This window comes from Myotis lucifugus, unplaced genomic scaffold (genome assembly GCF_000147115.1).
Source record: "Myotis lucifugus unplaced genomic scaffold, Myoluc2.0 scaffold_171, whole genome shotgun sequence".
Taxonomy (NCBI): Eukaryota; Metazoa; Chordata; class Mammalia; order Chiroptera; family Vespertilionidae; genus Myotis; species Myotis lucifugus.
This window is the reverse complement of record NW_005871219.1, coordinates 216,380-238,248: the sequence shown is the minus strand read 5'-3', so window position 1 is coordinate 238,248 and position 21,869 is coordinate 216,380. Positions and strand designations below refer to the sequence as shown.

Here is a 21,869-nt window from a genome sequence, read left to right as displayed (position 1 = left end):
TGAAAATCTGCTGATTAGTGAAGCCACCTTCATTAATTATCTTAGCTTGATTTTCTGGATAACTTTCTGCAGCTTCTACATTGGCACTTGTTGCTTCACCTTACACTTTGATGTTATGGAGATGGCTTCTTAAATCCTATGAACCAACCTCTGCTAGCTTCAAACTTTCTGCAGCTTCTTCACCTCTCAGCCTTCATTAAATTGAGGAAATAGGGCCTTCCTCTGGATTGGGCTGGCACAAGAGGCCTAGCTCTTGGCCTGTCACAGCTTTTGACATACCTTCCTCACTAAGCATAATATTTTCTAGCTTTTGATTTAAAGTGAGAGACATGGAACTCTTTTCTTCACTTGAACACTTGCAATTATTAATTGAGCTAATTTTGATATTGTTGTATCTCAGGAAATAGGAGGCCCCAGGAGAGGGAGAGAGATGGGGGAACAATCAGAACACATATAACATTTATTGATTAAATTCACCCTCTTATATGGGTATAGTTTGTGGCAGCCTGAAACAAGTACAACAGTAACATCAAAGATCATTTATCAGAGATCACAATAGCAAATATAATAATAATGAAAAAGTTTGAAATATTGTGAATTACGTAAATGTGACACAGAAGCATGAAGCGAGCAAATGCTGTTGGAAAAAATGGCACTGAGACTCTCTCCCTCCCGGGAGCATGCCCATGTCTTTCTTCCCTCTCAGGTGTGCATCTCCCATACTCTTAAGAGTCCCCACGAGACTTGCAACCAGGACAGCAATGTGCAGTGACAGCTTGTCCCAGGCTAACCCCATGATCCTGTCTCCAAGACCCCCTTTTCTCTGACTTCCCCGTGAGCCAAAGCACCCCATGTAGCTCATTTCTTTCCTATAACATCTATATAGAGCCAAATCAGCCCCGCCCAGGCTCGCTTCTGTTGCCTCTTCTAACCTAAGCCCTTCCTTTTCCACACTGTCCCAGCTTTAATAAACATCCTCTCAAATTAAAAAAAATGGCACGGATAGACTTAATCAAATGTAATGTTGCCACAAACCTTCAGTTTGTAAAAAAAAACAACAACTCAGTATCTGTGCAGCACAATAAATTATGTTATGCCTGTATTTACAATACAACCAACAAAAGACTCTTATCTAAAATATGTTGAGAGCAAAACAAACTTGTAAATCAATAATTAAAAGGTGGCCCCATGGAAAAGTAGGCAAAGTATTTAGGATTTAACTAAATATGAAATCCAAATGATCAAAGGTATTTAATATAATTAATCAGAGAACTAAATACTTATTCTAGTTTTGTTAAGCATAATGGAAAATTAATAGGAACCTAAATGCCAATAATAGCTACTCAACTAATTAACATTTCATCAGGTGATAGGAATGCCATTTGGTCTTCACAAATATTTTTAGAGCTATGTTAATAGACTTACAGTATATTACAAAGTTTACAGAACATTATCAGTCCCACTTTGATTAAAAAATATATATAAATATATATTTGTAAACATAAATTGCATGAAGGTTGGAAATATTTTTAAAAGTACCTGTGTATGGATGATGGTACTTGGAGTAATTTTAATGACATGTCTTTTTTACTTATTTGTATTATTTTATTTTATCAGAGAACATTTGTTTGGAAAATCACAGATAGGAGAAGTAATTCGTAGAATAAATGGGCGTAGGAAACAAGTTATAGAGGTCAAGGAAGGGCCCTTGGAGCTTAGAAATGAGGAAGGTAAAGGTGACGCTCCTGAGGGGATAGGGACAGGTGCCAGCAAGCTCCTGGGAGGGAGAACGCCAATATTTGTATTTTTTAATGTTTCTAGATTAGGCATGTACTGTGTAATTTATGTATTTGATAACAATGTATCAGATGTAAGGCATTTTATGCATTATGGGAATCAGCTTCCTATTTTTTTATTAAATTCTGATGAAATGAACTACCTTCTAGTATTAGAAAAATGTGTTCATGCACATAGGCCCATGATTGTGTAGTATGTGCAGTAACAACACAGAATGTAGACTAGTATCAGTATTGCAAAGATATAGATCAGGACTGAGTGTCATCCTTCCATTTTCTTTTCACTTAAAACGGTCCTTTAATTATTTTCTTTTCCATTATTGCAGTTACTACCTAATCTTGTCTCCCCCTTTTAATATTATCTTCTGCCTCCTTTTTCTATTCTTTTTGGATGCTTAAATGTCCTTTATTTACTTTTTTTTTTTTTACAATTTTAAATTTAGTCTAGAGAGAGTCTAAAGCTTTTCAAAGGAAGACTATATTATAAGTTTAATTAAATATAAGAATGGAATTCACTTTGATAGTTTCAGGATCTTAAATTTTCTTTAAGATTTTATTTTCTTAATTTCTGCATTTTTCTCAGGATAAAAAAAAGAACATTTTCTAAAGTATCTTTTCTGAAAAAGTAAATATTTGAAAAGTGATTCAGGACATATGGGTTTTATTTTTTTATATATATAAAATGGCAAATTTTTAAAAATTGATTTTAGAGAGGAAGTGTGAGGGAGAGATAGAAACATCACTGATGAGAGAGAATCATTGATCAGCTGTCTTCTGCACACCCCCTACTGGGGATCAAGCTTGGAACCCCAGGCATGTGTCTAACAGGGAATGAAACTGTGACCTGGTTTATAGTCTATGCTCAGCCACGGAGCCACACAAGCCTTGCTGGGCATATGGGTTTTAACAGCAAAGGATTTGTTTTCTGGTGTTTTTTTTTTCTAATTTATATCAAGAGTGGTTGTGTTTTTATTTTGTTTTTGTATTTTTACTTTGAGTGGGATGTTATCTGACAAATTCAAAAATGTATGTGCTGCATTTGTTATGCCAGGACTTCAACAACCTTAGAGATAAATTTAGGGTTCATTGCTTATCCATATATTCTTGTCTGCTTCAACTTAGAATTGTTTTTAGGTAATTATCCTTTTAATTATTTTTGGAACTGGTGCCAAAAGTGTAAGTAAATATGCATAGATGTATGTAAATATATATACATATGCACACATAAGTGCATTCACACTGTGTAAATTTGATGTATTAAATTTCTTTTAGCCAACAAATGGAATCTTCTTGAGCATGTTTCTAATTGTTTTGCCATTGGAATCCATGGCTCATGGGCTCTTCCATGAATTGGGTAATTGTTTAGGAGGAACATCTGTTGGATATGCTATTGTGATTCCTACCAACTTCTGCAGGTATAGTAATCTAGAATGTAGTAATTAGTAATAACTACTTGACTCTTAATATTTTCTTAATATTTGTATGACGATAAATATAAAATATAGCACATTTTTTAAAAACTATAGTATTTTAAAAATATACTACTGTTACATTTTTTATTTATCCCAAATGTTTAAAAGCCTTTACTCTCAGTAAAATTATAATTTTCATGGTTCAATTTATTTTATTTCTTTATAAAAGTGATTAGGTCAGTGGTTCTCAACCTTCCTAATGCCGCGACCTTTTAAGACAGTTTCTCATGTTGTGGTGACCCCCAACTATAAAATTATTTTCGTAGCTACTTCATAACTGTAATTTTGCTACTGTTATGAATCTTAATATAATTATATATGTGTTTTCCGATGGTCTTTGCGACCCCTGTGAAAGGGTCGTTCGACCCCCAAAGGGGTCGCGACCCACCGGTTGAGAACCGCTGGACTAGGTTATATTTTAGCTAGAAATCGGGAAGTATGAATGAATTTTCTAAGGAATCATAATATTTTCTTTAAGAAAATGTCCTGTGAAACAGCATGGTAAAATATAATGGAATGTACACTAGACCTGAGAGTCCTAAATCCTAGTTCTGTATTTCCTTAGGGAAATCATAACTTCTCTGAACTTCATTGTCTTTATCTAAATGCAGATGACAATACCTATTCTGCCCATCTCAGAGGAATATTATGAAGAGCTAGTGAGAATATGAATATAAAAATGTTCTGCCCACTGGAGAATGTCATACAAATACGAGGAATTCAAAAGATTGTCAATGTGTGTGCGTGTGTGTATGTATGTGTATATAAATGTGTGTATATGTATACATGCAAATATATTTTTGTATGTATATAAATATGTGTAAGTTAATATAGTTTTATTTCAAAATTTTTTATCCCAAATATATGGTAGATCTGTCTGAATCTACAAATATTGCCACATTTTAATTTTTATTTAATTAAGTACCTTTGAAATAGAAAAAATGAGTTCTTTGCCATTAATTAATTCTGATGAACAAGAATTCATCATACTTTTCCTTGGGATGAAAAATTTATCTAATTTCAAATATTTGACATAAAAACCCCAAATAGACTATTTGTATTATATATTTTCCTCCATGTTAAAGGTATTTATATATATATATATATATTGATTTTTTACAGAGAGGAAGGGAGAGGGATAGAGAGTTAGAAATATCGATGAGAGAGAAACATCGATCAGCGATCAGCTGCCTCCTATACAACCCCTATTGGGGATGTGCCTGCAACCAAGGTACATGCCCTTGACCGGAATCGAACCAGTCCCCAGGCCGACGCTCTATCCACTGAGCCAAACCGGTTAGGGCACATGGTTAGATTTTTATTCCATTATAATTTTTGTTTATACATTTCTTCTTTTACTTTTTTATGATCATTAAATCGTTACCTAAATAAGTATGGAACAAAATGTTTTATTCTTGTAATGAAAACTAAAGTATTTGAAAGCTATTGATAATACATGAAGCAAAATGTAAAGTTTTCAAAATTCCTGGTTGAAATTCCTTTCCTAGATAGGATTAATGATTTCCCCTCTCTCAATATTGATAGTATTTTGATTCTGCTAGTTGTAGGATTTGGTTTATCATCTTTACTAGAGTGTCATTTTACAGTTGTTCCAGGAACAGATCTAGGTCTTCAATTAGTATTTAGTAGGATATGGCAGTTTGACTAAATTTTAATGATTATTTTTAAATGCCATTTACTAATAGGCAATTTCTTCTATAATTTATTACCTTAGGTTAGTAAAACTTGAACACCACTTTATAAACTCCTTTTCAATATAGGAATTAAATAAATATATAATTAAAAATATTGCTTTCATACTTTATTTTTTTTCTCAAGAAAGAAAAGTTTTTATTATAGTCCCCACCCATGTTCTTGAAATACATTGGGGGTAAAGTTAGTATAATTTTGCTTTTAAAATGTCTTGTCCATTACCAATCATTTGGTGAGAAAATATAAATAAGAACAAAGAGTGTAGTGCTGTCTACATGTGGAGGTATATTATTATCCCACCTTTTAGTTTTGTTATTGTTTATTGATAAGAAATAAAATTTTTAGAAACTAGGCTTTGATTTTCAAAGCTTAATGCTTAGCACCAGGAATTTTAGAAAAGGTGATTTTTTTTAAAAAATCCTGCCATTTAGTTATCAGAAACTATCATGCTTCTTAGATAATTACTTATAAGTGAAGGATAAAAATATGATATAGAATGAATGTTTCTTAAACACTGAAATAATCTTTTTTTTTCCTTCTCAGTCCTGATGGCCAGCCAGCACTTCTTCCACCAGAACATGTACAGGAGTTAAATTTGCGGTCCACTGGCATGCTCAATGCTATCCAAAGATTTTTTGCACATCATATGATTGAGACCTATGGGTGTGACTATTCCACAAGTGGACTGTCTTTTGATACTCTACATTCCAAACTGAAAGCTTTTCTTGAACTTCGGACTGTGGATGGACCTAGACACGATACATATGTTTTGTATTACAGTGGGCACACCCATGGTACAGGAGAGTGGGCTCTTGCAGGTAAAGTCACCTCTGGCACTTTCACTGTTAGGAAAATGCACCTGGTGTAGAAATTTGTCCTTCATAGGGAAACGTTAGATTTTCAGAATTCTCTGTTTTCTGCTTTACAGCTTACCAAGTGTATATATAACTTTTTTCTTTTTTCTAGCATACCTATATAGCATAATTTTATTTTATATTTTTTTATTGATTTTTTACAGAGAGGAAGGGAGAGGGACAGAGAGTTAAAAACATCGATGAGAGAGAAACATCGATCAGCTGCCTCCTGCACACTCCCTACTGGGGATGTGCCCGCAACCAAGGTACATGCCCTTGACCGGAATCGAACCTGGGACCCTTGAGTCCGAAGGCTGATGCTCTATCCACTGAGCCAAACCGGCTAGGGCTATAGCATAATTTTAGTAATCTCCAAAGGTTTTGAGAATTATGTCTTACTCTTATTGGAAGAAAAAAATCTGTTTGATGTGATACTTATAATCAGTTTCCCTTTAAATTATTTTGAGAATTATTAAATACAGTAACACTTTTCAGAAGCTGATTAAGTTGACTAATACTTTTAAGTCTCTTAATGTTATGGATACTGACTTTCATAGTCTTTCACATGTAGAGTTTTATTTATCCTAGAAAGCTCAACAAAATTTTAAACAGCAGGTGATGTGATATGGTGGGAAAAGCACTTAGGTCAGAAGACCTTGGTTTTGGTCATAATTTGCTGCAATAGTGTTATTTTAGGCAAGTTACTTAACTTATCTTGGCTTCGAGTCTCTCATCTATAAAATGAAAGGGTGATATTAAATTTCCCTGCCAAGTGAGAAATGAGATCTCTCTATATTATTTGTAAATGTGTTTGCTGCTCTCACCAACTAGAATAGATACCCTGTAAGTCAAGGTCTTTGTTTTATGAATTATTTGCTTAACACCTGGAACAAAGCCTGGCACATAGTAGGGACTCCTTAAGTAATTGGTAGATGGATAAAACTGAATGAATCATGGAAAAGTAATTTTCTTACTTTAGATTAGAAATACTTCTTTTAGGTATAATTATATCCTGCTTTTTTTCATAAAATAATTTTCATGTATACCAAGGACCCAAACAAAAAATGAAACAGTTAAACTAAGTAGAAACAGATATTCAGATCAAAGAAAAATAATAAACATAAGTATTATAGAAAGACAGAGGCAGAGCTGCCTATACATGAACTCTAGAAGGAAGGAAACAAACTCCATGTTAAAGTAGAGATGATTTTAAATCACATGGTCTCACTAATTTCATACCAGATTTGTAACCAGGACTTTATCATAAAAATATTTTTGTAGTTTTTGTTTCTGTATATAAATAATTGAACAATCCAAAGTGTGCCTAGGAGTAATGGTAAACTAACATTTATTTATTGGCACATTTGAAGCACAGCTACTATACTTGCTATTTCATACACATTAGAAATAATCTTCACTTGAAATCCTTTGAGGTAAATACTGTTTCACTTAAATTTTTCAAAGGATGAAATGAAAGCTAAAAGTGGTTACATAACTTATCTATTGCTCATACTGTTTTTTTTTTTTTACATTCACAGTGGCAGGTGTATGAAGCCATTTATTTTATTATTTTTTTAATATATATATTTTATTGATTTTTTTACAGAGAGGAAGGGAGAGGGATAGAGAGTTAGAAACATCGATGAGAGAGAAGCATCGATCAGCTGCCTCTTGCACACCTCCTACTGGGGATGTGCCCGCAACCAAGGTACATGCCCTTGGCCGGAATCAAACCTGGGACCCTTTAGTCCGCAGGCTGACGCTCTATCCACTGAGTCAAACCGGTTAGGGCTGCTCATACTATTGATTAGTGAGGAATCATGATTCAAGCCCAGATTTGCCTGACTCCTAGTATATGTTTTTTCCCATCGTACCAAGTTGCCACCAAAGACAAAAAACGTGAAGGTAGAGAAATAACATATTCTGGCTAAGTAGATGTTTTTGTTAGCATGGTTTGCCCATTTCAAAACATTAGAATGTAGAAGGTAGTCAACATTAAAACTACTTGAATATAATTTATAAAATTATTTTCCTAACCTTAACTTCTTTTTAAATAAATATTTTTATTGACCTCAAAGAGAAAGGGAGAGGGGAAGAGAGACAGAAACATCAATGATGAGAGAGAATCACTAATTGGCCACCTCCTGAACGCTCCCCACTGGGGATCGAACTTGCTGCCCAGGCATGTCCATTGACCGGAATCAAACCTGGGACCCTTCAGTCCGCAGGCCTACACTCTATCCACTGAGCCAAACCAGCTAGGGCCTGACCTTACCTTTTTAATAACTCAAAATAGAAAACAACTCTTTAACCTTTATGGCCACTTTAATTTCAGGTAAAGAGTAGCATTCTGTGTACTTCAGAGCACAAGAGAAAAAGTTGTAGTCAAAAGATCTTTAAAGAAATAGAATTTCAGACCTAAAAACATTATTTGTTGAAAAATTAATGCAGTGCTTATGATAATAAACTATTTCCAAATTAAATGGGGGGAAAGCCATATTTTGATGGTCATGCATAAATCCTTAGTTATTTTGAAGTTTTATAAGAAAGTAATCTTAAAAGTAAGCTTGCTGTTTAGGTGAAGAATTTATTAATATAAACATTTTTTTTAATCTTAAAGTTTATTTCAAGTATTTTTTAAAAGATTGCTTTGGAAATAAATTTTGGATTTCAGTTTACTAGTACTTAAATCAGCATTTTCTTTTCCTTGGAAAAGCAAATAGACACCAAGATAAATATTGTATGTGTGTGTGTGTGTGTGTGTGCGCGCGCGCATTATCTTGTTAAATTTTTATTCACTATCAGGAATAATTTGAAGAGTTAAAAATGCTAAAATAGGAGTTTATAATAAGTAAATGTCTAGAAGTAGCATTCTGGAATATTATCTTTATATTTTTTTGAAGTATGTCACCAATAAGCTGACAATTGTGGAATGCATCTATTAGCCACGATTTGTTCCAAATAAGAAAAGCAGCCATAGACAGAATGTGTAACTCTCTATGTCAGAGACTTTATTATAAAAAGTAAAAAAACAAAACAAAAAACAATGGAGAGACATAGCAGTCCTCCTCATAATTCAGCAACTGTGTACTCGCAAGGCCTGAGGCATCTGGCCCCCTTGCTGGTAACCAGGCCCAGAGGCTGAGGCCTCTTTTCAGTCGGTTCCTGCCCCAGCCTGCCCCAGACAGCCCTCAAAGGCTGATTCTGCCTCAGAGATAGTATTGAAAACTGCTCTGAAGAAGATGCTATAATCCAATCTAAACCAGTGACAACGAGCTCCAAGCTCTGAGAACTTGGTAATTGTTACTGTCTAAAAATCTTTAAAATAGAAACATCATAACGTTACTTGAGTTAACAAGTTAAGAACAGGTCCAGAACTAAATATCACTGTGAGAAAGAGAATCTGTATTTGCCCTTTATCCCATGCCTTTACTCGCAGTATTTCTTAGAATATGTAGTCCTCTTACATGTATGGGGTTTCCTAATACGGAACCTGGTATTTTTGCTTTGTGGCTTGAGGGTACACAACAATGATGGCTGTGATGAGAGACAGAAATACTGGGTTTGGCAAAAGTAGGTTTGCAGTTGTAAGTACTCGAAACACAGAGTTTATTCTTGTATTATTATTATCATATTATTTCCCATAGGAACAACTGTAACCTACTTTTACCTACTTTGTAAATGAAAAATATGTAGATAATCTGTAAAGTAGTTTGTCACAGACAAACAAAGCCTTTATAATGCACTCTCAATTACTTGAACTGCATGAGATATCTGTTATCTAAGATAAATGTTAAGTACTTTGTATCTGGGCCAAAAGCCAAATGAATTTTCTCCAATTCATAGGAGAAAGCAGAGCAAACCAAAACAGAAGAGACAGACATCATTTAAAAGATTTTAATGCTGCGTTAGGTCTCTTGTTGATATTTAAAGAGCATATATATAAGAGACTTAGTGTAGAATGTGCTGAAGAATAGTTATTGAAATAGTTGTAAAAGGCAAATTAGTGATGTTTTGTGGCAGATGGAATTTGTCTAATAGCTCCTGAAATCTATGTTATCCTCTGGTCTCTAGAGAAATGTAATAGAATTGGCAGTAATGAAAAGTTAGCATTTCACCATTTTAAAAATATATATCTTCAGGAAGTATGTATGCCCTATGGATGTGTTGTTCAGTGGTTAGAGCACCGGCCCACACACACCAAAGGGTCTCGGGTTTGATTTCCCGTCAAGGGCACATATTTGGGCTGTCGATTCATATCCCACCCCCTATCACGGTGCATGCAGGAGGCAACCAGTTGGTGTATCTCTCACATTGATGTTTCTCTCTCTCTCTCCTTCCCTTCCTTTCACTCTTTCTGAAAAAGCAATGGAAAAAATATCCTCAGGTGAGAATTTACAACTAAAAGTGTATTGTAGCATGTTAAAACATTTTTCTAATTATAAAAGTAACATACACAATGTAAAAAATAATTGGAAAATATAAAAAAATATAGCAAAACCACCTGAAATCCAAACACCCAGCAATAACCTCTGCTGTTACTTTTATAGATACACTTCTGTGTCATACTTTTTATCCTAATTGCACAGATAATTTTCTCGTTATTAAAATTTCTTAGTAAATACCATTTTACTATAAAGTTCCCTTTCCCTCATTAGGTTTTACCATAATTTATTTCCATTCCCCTGGTTGTTTCATATTTTACACTATTTTAGATAGCAAAGGGAAGGAAATCATTATATATAATTTTTTGCCCAATATCTACTCTTTCCTTAGGATAAATATCTAGAATTAGATGATTGTATCAGTGTACAGTTGAGACAGAGCCAGGACTAGGGAGAGGTAAAGATGGCAATTGTCTTGGCCATGAAATTTAAGAGGGTGCCAAAAACCAAATAATCAAAATAATATTTTAATGTAACATTTAAAAATCAAAGTTAATGCAAAAGAAACTATCCACAATGAACCAGATGGAAAGCCTACTAACTATAAGATAGGTTTGTAGGTCAAATTTATTTACTTTAGAGCTTTCTGAGTAAACTATTTTTAATCATTTATTGTTTTTCATGTATAAAACTGATTTAAAAATAAATTCATTCTAAATTCATTCTTGGTACAGGGAGAAAGAGTTTCTCCTTCCTCTAGTAGGTACCTGCGTACGAGGATAGGTAACATTATTTTATCAGTGGTGCACAACAGGATTAGCAAATTTTTTGTGTAAAGGGCCACATATTTTTGGCTTTGTGGGCCATAAGATCTGTGTTGTTGGAACCACTCAGCTCTGCTGCTGTAGTTGAAAATATCCTCAAATGAAGATTAAAAAGGAAAAAAAAAAGCAGCCATAGACAGAATGCAAATGAGTTTATTTACGGAAACAATTATATGAAATGTAAATTTCATATAATTTTCCCATGTCACAGAATACTGTTTTGTTTGTTTTTTATTTTTTTCAACCATGTAAAATCAATCCTCAGCTCTCAGCTATACCAAGACAGGTAATGGGCAAGATTTGGACCACGAGCCATATTTGCTGTTTTTGATGTAGAAGAATATAAGCTTTCCTTTAATTTTTTCAACAAATTTAACTTTATAAAATAATTTTTTAAAGTAAGATTGCATTTATTCTCACCCGAGGATATATTTTTCCATTGATTTTTTTTTTTTTTTTAGAGATAATAGAGGGGAGGAAGGAGGGGAACAGAGAGAGAGAGAAACATGGATGTGAGAGAGAGACATCGATTGATTGCCTTCCGTCGGGTCCCAACTGGGGCCGGGTATCGAGCCTGCAACTGAGGTATGTTGACTGGGAATCAAACCTGAGACCCTTGAGTCTGCAGGCCGATGCTCAAACTGGCCAGATAAATAATTTTTTAAATTTATTATAGTATATCCCATTTAAACAAATTTTTAATTGAATATATTGGGTTGACATTGGTTAATAAAATTAACATATCCCATTTTTTATGTGAGTAACAAGGATGATTTTTTTTTTTCGTTTTTGTAACCTGAAGTTGAAAGTTTTTTTAAAAAAATCTTCTGAGGAAAGACTTTGAAAGGAAGTCTCTGTTTTTCTACTCACATATTTAATTTCCAAAATTTAAAGAAAATACACTTAGGACAGAAGGGTATTCTTATTGAGAGTATTCAGAAATTACTTACTGAATTTTCTTTTGATTATAGGTGGAGACATACTACGCCTGGACACACTTTTAGAATGGTGGAGAGAAAAGAATGGTTCCTTCTGTTCTCGACTTATTATTATATTAGACAGTGAGAATTCAACCCCTTGGGTGAAAGAAGTAAGAAAAATAAGTGACCAGTATATTGCAGTGCAAGGAGCAGAGTTGATGAAGACAATAGATATTGAAGAAGCCGACCCACCACAGCTGGGTGACTTTACAAAAGACTGGGTAGAATATAACTGCAACTCCAATAATAGCATCTGCTGGACTGAAAAGGGACGCAAAGTGAAAGCAGTGTACGGTGTGTCGAAGCAGTGGAGCGACTACACTCTGCATTTGCCAACGGGAAGTGACGTGGCCAAGCACTGGATGTTGCACTTTCCTCGTATTACATACCCACTAGTACACTTGGCAAATTGGTTGTGTGGTCTGAACCTTTTATGGATCTGCCAAAGTTGTTTTAGGTGCTTGAAAAGATTAAAAATGAGTTGGTTTCTTCCTACTGTGCTGGACACAGGACAGGGCTTTAAACTTGTCAAATCTTAGTTTGAAAACCAAAGGAGAATATTATTATAAGAGTTCATACTACAAGTTATCACTAGTTTGCCAGTTTTTGTACATTATATTCTTATTTGTGAAAAATATCCTGTTACGTCTGTAGCTGCTCTCACTTTGTCTTTTTTCAAGTAATTATGGTATGTAAGTAGTTGGGAATAAACATTCTTTTATACTAAAAGTATGTAGAGATTCAGAAAATTCTGACTGTAAATGCATGAGATGTAAAAATAACAGTGCACTTTGAGATGTTTGCATTAGAAAGAAAACACTTGTCTATGCTCTGCAGTGAAGAATTAATGAAGAATTAATTACTCATGCCTTATTTTCTAGGCATAGACCAGGATGTTTACTATTATAAGGAAACAGAATTTGCATACAAAAGATTTTTTTTTGTGAACAGTAGGTTTGTGTCCAAGACCATTTGAAAAATTAAAAACTCTTTCTTAGGAAAGAAAAAAGAAGTCTACCTGAAATGCATGCAAAATTTGCTTTTGTCCATTACATTCAGATGCCTTGGTTGTGATCTAGCACAAATTACTGTTTAGATTAAAAAAAAAAATTTATGTAGGTAACTAAGAGGCTAGAGCCTAAAAGTTGCTCCTTTGTGAATTGTTGGGGGCCTATGAAAGTACTGGCAATTTTAAGAGTCTTTTCAGGGTAACCATGCTTTTTAATGAACAACGTTTTCAGCTATAAATTTCTTCCAGATAAGTTGTCTTCCTTTTCAAAAAGTAATCTTATAAATTTAGCAGTTTCTTATTGATTTAGACTATTTGCAATTTTCTAGAAATTATTTCAATCTCTATAAAGTTCCACTATGAAAATTATTTTTCAAATTTCCATTAGTGATAACATTTTTTTTTTACTGAAAGTGAAAGGATTGGAAACATTTTTTCTTGTAAGATATTATGTAAAAATATATTTATATTAACAATTTTACTTAAGCATAATGGTGAGGTTGTAATCTTTAAAACTTTTTTCAGTGTTTTGTCTCATTAAAGCAAGCACTGGTCAGGATATCTTCCAAGAGGTCATTTATCTTCTATTTCCTTCTAGTAATCCTTACATTCTAAAGTTTTATCTCTGGGAAATAACCAAAAGGGAATATAGTTAAGTTGGGGTATAATCTAATCTTTGATGTTTAAATGGTGTCATTTCTCACCATCAAAGCCATTTTTCCAACCTCAGCGAGACGGAATAATGCCCCTACCATTTTTTATCTGGTGACTTGCCAACTGTAGTTTTAGTTAGGAGGAAGTCACCAAGCATCAGGGAACTTGTATACCACTATCTATGCAGCATTGTTGTTATGGTCTAATTTGTGCTTTGAATATGATTTTCAAAATACTTTGAATAAAATTTTGTTAAAAATTTTTTATGTAATGAGCAAATAACAGTTATTGAATGTTTTAGTATATTGCAAGTGATAGTCAAAAAATGCCTATGCTTTTTGGGGGTTCATGGTTGGTAGCAGGTGGATTTGAAAATTTCTCGGTTAAGTGTGCATATCAATATCATCCAAATGGAATAGTATCGTGTTTTATTATTATTTAGAAATAGAATAACAGAAAAGCCAGATGTTAAAATGATGAGTTTATAGCTACAAAAAAAAGTTAAATTAATGTTAAGGAAAATCCCTTTGAAATTTCTGAGACAATATTGAGCAAATTAAAGCTTTAAAGCATATCTCTCTTTATTCTGAGAGAGTCAAATTTAAAGGTATAGTCTACATTCTTTATAAATATTAAGATAGTACTAAAAATCATATTCAAAAGGTAGAAGGCACTTTCACACTCACAAAACTAATGTTTGACATTTTCTATGAAAGTACAACCAAAAAAGTTTTGGCCTAAAAATATGACTTGAGCCAATTTTTTAACTAAAGAGTTATGGAGTATCCACTTTGATGGGTTCTCCTACCCAAACAAACAAAAAAACATAAATGTCTTATAGGAGATGGTATCTATACTAATAAAAGGGCAATATGCTAATTAGACTGGATAGATGGGACATCTTCCGGATGTCCTTCTGGACAAAGCTGCAGCAGCTGCGAGGGCTGAGGGCTGGCGGCGTGGGAGAGGTGGTGGCGCAGGCTGGTCCAGCGCTGTGGCCCCTCTCACAGAGGTGGCACCTGCCGGTCCAGCCCCGCAGCCCCTTTTGCAGAGGTGGCGCAGGAGAGGCCTCGGCACGGGCCAGTCCAGCACCAGGCCCCTTTCGCAGAGGGGGCTGCACGGGCCTTGTCCCAGTGCTGCCCCTTCCACAGAGGCTGCACCCATAGCAGGGGTGCAACCTGCTATGCCTCAACCTCCCACAGCCCTGGCCCCAGATCGCCCCCCACCCGGCAGGCTTTGAGGGCCAAGGGCCAGCAGCCGTGGTGGCCGGTAGTGGCAGCCTTCCTCTGCTGGGCCCAGTCGCCTCCCGCAGAGGTAGGCCAGAGGCGGCAGCAGCAGCAGCAGGGTGATGGGAGCGGCGCAGCGCCTTCCCCTGATGGGCCCAGTCGCCTCCCGCAGAGGGAAGCCAGAGGCAGCAGCAGCGGCAGGGTGATGGGGCGGCACCTTCCCCTGATCGGCCCTGTTGCCTTCCACAGAGGGAGGCCAGACTGCGGCTTAGGCCTGCTCCCCATGGGAGCATCAGTAGGACATTCAGCCATCAGTAGGACATACCGTGAGGGCTCTCAGACTGTGAGGGGGCAGGCCGGCCTGAGGGACCACCCCCCTACCCCAGAGCACGAATTTTTGTGCACCGGGCCTCTAGTTCTAAAATAAAGTGTCCAGTTTTAAAACAGTAAAGTGATAATAAAGAAATTCAATATTGTGGGAAGGATAAGTTGATTGGTTACTTTTACCTAAAGATTGAAAAATAGATCTGATTAATTTTAGCCTGGCTGGTGTGGCTTAGTGATTGAGCATTGACCTATGAACCAAGAGGTCAAGGTTCCATTCCTAGTCAGGGCACATGCCTGAGTTGTGGGCTAGGTCCCCAGCAGAGGGCATGGAGGCAGCCGATCAATGGTTCTCTCTCATCATTGTAGTCTCTCCTTTCCTCTTCCTCTCTGAAATAAAAAAATATATTTTTAAAAAGAATTAGTACTGCAGCTTTTATTTCCTTTATATTTTCATGAAATATCTTTTCCATCCCTTTACCTTTAGTCTGTGTATCTCATTCTGAGGTGAGTCTCTTAAAGACAGTATATACATGGGTTTTGTTTTCTTATCCATTCAGCTGCCTTATGTCTTTTTATTGGAGCCTTTAAGCCATTTACATTTAAAATGAGTATTGTATTTATTGCCATTTTATTTTTTAAACTTTCTTCTCTTTCTCCGCCTTATCTTCCTCCTCCTTTTTTTTCTTCTTCCTCTTTCTTCCATTTCTTCAATTTTAAATGATACTTTTGCTGGGTAAAGTAGCCTTGGTTTTAGGCTCTTGCTATTCATCACTTCGAATATTTTATGCCAATCCCTTCTAGCCTGAAACATTTCTATTGAAAAATCAGCTGACAGTGTTACGGGAGTTACCTTGTAGGTAACTGACTTCCTTTCTCTTTCAGCTTTTAAATTTTCTTCTTGTCTTTTACTTTTGGCCTTTAATTATGATGTATCTTGGTGTGGGCATCTTCGGGTCCATCTTGCTTGGGACTCTGCATTTCCTGGACTTGTATATCTCTTTTTTCACCAGGTTATGAAAGTTTTCATTATTCTAATAGGTTCTTCATCCCTTGCTGCTGCTTCTGATACACCTATGACATGGATGTTATTCGTTTCATGTTGTCCCAAAGGTCTTTAAAATAACCTCATTCTTTTTAATTCTTTTTTATTTTTGCTGCTCTGATTAGGTACTTTTTGTTCTACCTTGTCTTCCAAATTGCTGAATTCATCCTCTGCTTCATCGAGCCTACAGTTTATTCCTTCCAGTGTATTCTTTATTTCAGATACTGCATTCTTCATTTCTCACTGGTCCATTTTTGGGGTTTCTATGTCCTTTTTCATACTTTTGAGCATCCTCATAATCATTCTGAAGTCTATATCTCATAAGTACCTTACCTTTTTTTTTTTATTAAATTTTTATTGTTCAGATTACATTTGTTCCTCTTCCCCCCCCCCCATAACTCCCCTCCTCCCAGTTCCCGCCCCACCCTCCGCCCTCACTCCCCACCCACTGTCCTCATCCATAGGTGCACGATTTTTGTCCAGTCTCTTCCCGAATCTCCCATTCCCCTTTCCCCCCCCAAGAATAGTCAGTCCATTCCCTTTCTATGTCCCTGATTCATTATAATCACCAGTTCATTCTGTACATCAGATTATTTATTCACTTGATTCTTAGATTCACTTGTTGATAGATGCATGTTTGTTGTTCACAATTTGTATCTTTACCTTTTTCTTCTTCCTCTTCTTAAAGGATACCTTTCAGTATTTCGTATAATACTGGTTTAGTGGTGATGAACTCCTTTAGCTTATCCTTATCTGTGAAGCTCTTTATCTGACCTTCAATTCTGAATGATAGCTTTGCTGGATAAAGTACTCTTGGTTGTAGGTTCTTGGTATTCAGCACTTTGAATATTTCTTGCCATTCCCTTCTGGCCTGCAAAGTTTCTGTTGAGAAATCAGCTGACAGTCGTATGGGTATTCCCTTGTAGGTAATTGAGTCTCTTTCTCTTGCTGCTTTTAAGATTCTCTCTTTGTCTTTTGCTCTTGGCATTTTAATTATGATGTGTCTTGGTGTGGTCCTCTTTGGATTCCTTTTGTTTGGGGTTCTCTGCGCTTCTTGGACCTGTAAGTCCATTTCTTTCACCAGGTGGGGGAAGTTTTCTGCCATTATTTCTTCAAATAGGTTTTCAATATCTTACTGTCTCTCATCTTCTGGCACTCCTATAATTCTGATATTAGTCTGCTTGAAGCTGTCCCAGAGGCTCCTTACACTATCTTTACACTTTCGGATTCTTTTTTCATTTTGCTTTTCCAGTTGGGTGTTTTTTGCTTCTTCGAATTTCAAATCTTTGGTTTGATTCTTGTGCTCCTCTGGTCTGCTATTGGGTGTAATATTCTTTATTTCCGTCCGTGTATGCTTACTTTCTAATTTCTTTATCGTAGCATCGAGGGTCTCATTAGTTTTCGTGAGGCTCTGCTCAAGTTTATTGCAAGCCCTCAAAATTGCGATTCTTAGCTCCATATCCTCCATTTCTGTCATGTTTTTTTGTCTCCGCATCTTTTATGCTTTCTTGGTGCACCCCCTTGTGGTCTTTGTGCACAGTCTTGTTCTAGTTAAGCCTTAATTGTTGTAGTTAATACTAGAGGGATTTGACCACCAGGCTGACTGGCTGTGAGAATCAGCTGTATGGAAAACTTCTGTCCACTGGAGAGGTGCTACTCTAGCCTTTGCCTGAGGCGATCCTGCAAATGGCTCTGCGCAGGGCTTGGGCGGGGTGGGCTCAACAGGGCGGGCGGAGGGAGCAGTTATGGCCGCTCTCAGTCCGTCCCCAGAGGCTCTGCCTCTCTGTCCCAGCAAACGCTGCAAACCTCGGAGGGACCGTAGCCAGACAGTCCCGCTTCTCCCGTTTGAGTCTGGGTCCCTAGAGACTCGCCCGGATCTGTAGCCCCGAGTCTGAGACTCCCTCCTGATTGAAAACGACAACCGCGCCCTCAGCCACCAGCCCGCTTTGCGCGCGCACCACCATACCTTTAAATTTTCCACACTGCGCCTCCTCTGGGCCTCGTAATGCTGTTGTTTTTCCTTCTAGTTGAAGAGTCTCTCCTCAGCCAGCCTTCCTGGGGTTCTGGGTGATGTCCGTTCCGTCTTTTAGTTGTATTTTTGAAGTGGTTGTTTGCGGCAGCAAACTCCAGTGTTTACCTATGCCGCCATCTTCGATTCCTCCATAAGTACCTTACCTTCATTTCATTTAGCTCTACTGGAGAATTCCATTGTTCGTTAATTTGGGGACTATTTCTTTCATCTCCCATTTTGGCTGCCTCTTTGTTTCTATGAACTAGGTGGATCTGCTATGACTCCCAGTCTTGGTAGAATGGCCTTATGTAATAGGTGACCTACGCAACCCAGTGGCACAATCTCCCTGATCACCTGAGCTGGGTGCTCTAAGAATGTCTTTTTTGTATGTTATGTGGGCCCTCCTATTGTAATTGAGTCTTGATTGCTATTGGCCTGTTTGTGCATTGGATCAACCCTCAGGCTGGCTGACAGAGGGGCTTAGCCCCCAACACAATGTGCAAGCTATTGTGCAGGTGCTGATCACATGAAGCAAATTCACCTGGGCAGGGTTTGATGCCTGCCGAGATCTCCCTGGGATATGCTGCTTTGGTCTGAAGCTTGCCACTGGGTTTGTTGGTTCTGGGCCTCTTTGAAGGGACTCTGGTGCAGGCCAATGTCAGACATTGTCTCAGAATGGCTGTGGGTAACCAGTTTGGAGCTATTAGCTTGTGGCTCCCTCTGCTGGGGCTAGGTGAGTGTGGAAAGGACCAAGCTGTGCACCAAGATCTGCTGTTATTAGCACTGGGCACAGGGCCACATCAGCAAATGTCTCAAGGTACCCAGAGATCTGCTTCTGCCTGCAAGCTGTCTGTTAGGCTCAGTCACTAAAAGAGCCACCAGCTGTACTTGTCCACAGGGGGTTAGCTCCACAGGGTGTGTTGAGAGGGATTCCAACAGGTGGGGCTTTTGCTTTACCCAAGCTGATGTTACATAGAGGGGAATGCTCTGCTTGGGAAAGATGGCTTCTGCAGTATGGGAGAATGACTCAGCATAGGGGTCCTGCTGGCTGACCTCTCAGCTCTCTCCCCAGAGCCACCACCAGAAACTCCTCATGCAGTTCTAGACCTCTCTGCCCTCTCTCCATCAGAGCCCAGGGTGAGTAGCTGCAAACAACATTTTGTGTGTTGACCCTTTAGGAGGGTGCCTGCATTTCCAGCTGTCTCTCCCTGACAGAAGAAGCCCCGCTGCTTTTTCACAGCCAAATGTTATGTGGTCGCCTTTCCTGGTTCTGATGCTCTGTTCTGGGGACCCTGGCTTGGGGTTTAGACCCCAAACTATTCAGAGGACACCCCCCACAGCGGAAATATACCTCTAGCACTTTAGCTCCTGCTGTGGAATTTCCTGCCTCAATGCTAGACAATCCAATTCCTCTCCATACGTCCCTGGGTTTCCCAGAGCCACAGCCGGGCGCCCAGCGCTGGAGCTCAGAGGAAGTGGGACCATGTAAGTTTGTGCGCTGGCCCTTTAAAAGGAATACCTGAATCTCTGGCAGACTCTGTATCACTCAGCCACAATCAGCTCTGGTTTTTACAGACAGTAGTTACGGGGCCTTCTCTTCCCAGCTCTAGGACCCTGGGCTGGGGGTTGGGTGTGGGGCTAGGACCCCTTGTTCCTCATGAGTGGACTCTGCAGAGACAATTTCCTTTCAGATTAAGAAAAATGGCACACCTGGGTGTCAGACCAGCCCATCCCACGCCTCAGCCCCTCCTACCAGTTTCGATGTGCTTTCTTTACTTCTCCAGTTTTAGGAGTTCCATTCAGCCAGCTTTCGGGCAGTTTTGAATGATGGTTGTTCTGTATTTAGTTGTAATTTTGATGTGGTTGTGGGAGACAGCGAGTTCCAGCATTTACCTACCCTGCCATCTGGTTCTCTCATCTTCCAGTCCTATTTTGAATAAGAGTGGTGAAAGTGGACATCCTTGTCTTGTTCCTGAGGTTAGAGGAACATCTTTTCGTTTTTTCACCAGTGAGTATGATGTTAGTCAAGGGTTTGTCGTATACAGCCTGTGCTTCTATATCTATTATTATTTAGTGTTTTAATCATAAAAATGTTGTATCTTATTAAAAGCTTTTTCTGTATCTATTGATAAGATATATGATTTTATTTTTTGTTTTGTTGATGTGGTATATTGCATTGATTGACTGGTATATGTTGAACCTACCCTTGTGCCCCTGGAACGAATCCTCTTGTTTGGGATGTGTTGGTGTTTTTTTTAAGTATTTGATTTGCTAGTTGTTGTTGTTGTTAATCCTTACTGGAGGATGTTTTTCCATTGCTTTCCAGAGAGAGTGGAAGGGAGTGAGGGAGGGGAGGATAGAGAGAGAGAAAGAGAGAGATACACCAATTGGTTGCCTCCCTCATGTGCCCCAACCAGGGCTGGGAATTGAACCTGCAACCTTCAGTGCACATGCTGACACTCTAATCCAGCAGTTCTCAACCTGTGGGTCACGATCCCTTTGGCAGTCGAACGACCCTTTCACAGGGGTCGCCTAAGACCATCCTGCATATCAGATATTTACATTACGATTCATAACAGTAGCAACATTACAGTTATGAAGTAGCAACGAAAATAATTTTATGGTTGGGGGTCACAACATTAGGACTGTTTTAAAGGGCCAGAAGGTTAAGAACCACTGCTCTAATCACTTAGCTACACTGGGCAGGGCTATTTGCTAGTATTTTGTTTAAGATTTTACATCTGTATTCATCCAACATATATTTTTAGTTTTCTGTTTTTGTTATCTTTGCCAGGTTTTAGTGTCAGGGTTATGTTGGCCTCATAAAATGTGTTAGGAAGTATTGCCTCTTCTCAGTTTTTTGGAAGAGTTTGATAAGAATAGGTATCTTTGAATGTTTGTTAGAATTCACTAATGAAGCCATCTGGTCTTGGGCTTTTACTTTTTGAGAGGTTTCTGATGGTTTAAATTTTCTCACTGGCAATTGATCTATTAGATTTTCCAGTTCTTTGTATTCAGTCTAGGAAGATTATATGTTTCTGGGAAATTATCCATTTCTTCTAGGTTATTGAATTTGGTGGCAGTTCATCTTTCATAGTATTCTATTATGATCCTTTGTATTTTTGTGATATTTGTGGTAACATCTTTTTCATTTATGATTTTGTCCATTTGCATCTTTGGTCTTTTTTCCTTAGTGAGTCTAGCCAAGGCTTTTGTCAATTTTTTTAAAAATATATTTTATTAATTATTTTTTTAAAGAGAAGAAGGGAGAGGGATAAAGAGTTAGAAACATCAGTGAGAGAGATCGATCAGCTGCCTCCTGCATGCCCCCCAGTGGGGATGTGCCCGCAACCAAGGTACATGCCCTTGACCGGAATCAAACCCAGGACCCTTGAGTCCGCAGGCCGACGCTCTATCCACTGAGCCAAACCAGTTTGGCGGTTTTTGTCTATTTTGTTAATCTTTTTAAAGGACCAGCTCTTTGTTGTATTCATTTTTTGTACAGTCTTTTTATTTTCAATTCATTCAAGTCAGCTCTAATTTTTATTATTTCCTTTTTTTCCTGACTTTTGGCTG

General features: G+C 37.5%; 1 protein-coding gene across 6 annotated transcripts in view; it reads left to right on the top strand.

Moving 5' to 3' along the window:
- The window catches only part of TMEM168 (transmembrane protein 168), a 28,420-nt gene extending 14,467 nt beyond the window's left edge, over nt 1-13,953 (top strand). For 4 of the 6 annotated variants that reach the window (XM_014462158.2, XM_006096221.3, XM_023760059.1 and 1 more), the window contains exons 3-5: nt 3,069-3,211; nt 5,525-5,799; nt 12,016-13,953. In XM_014462158.2, the coding sequence (XP_014317644.1) occupies nt 3,069-3,211; nt 5,525-5,799; nt 12,016-12,563 (966 nt within the window). In that variant the 3' untranslated portion in view covers nt 12,564-13,953. Of the gene's footprint in view, nt 1-3,068; nt 3,212-3,685; nt 4,005-5,524; nt 5,800-12,015 lie in introns of those variants that run through there. The other 2 variants (XM_023760061.1, XM_014462159.2) reach the window with 2 other exon arrangements.
- Nucleotides 13,954-21,869: the final 7,916 nt, after the last annotated feature.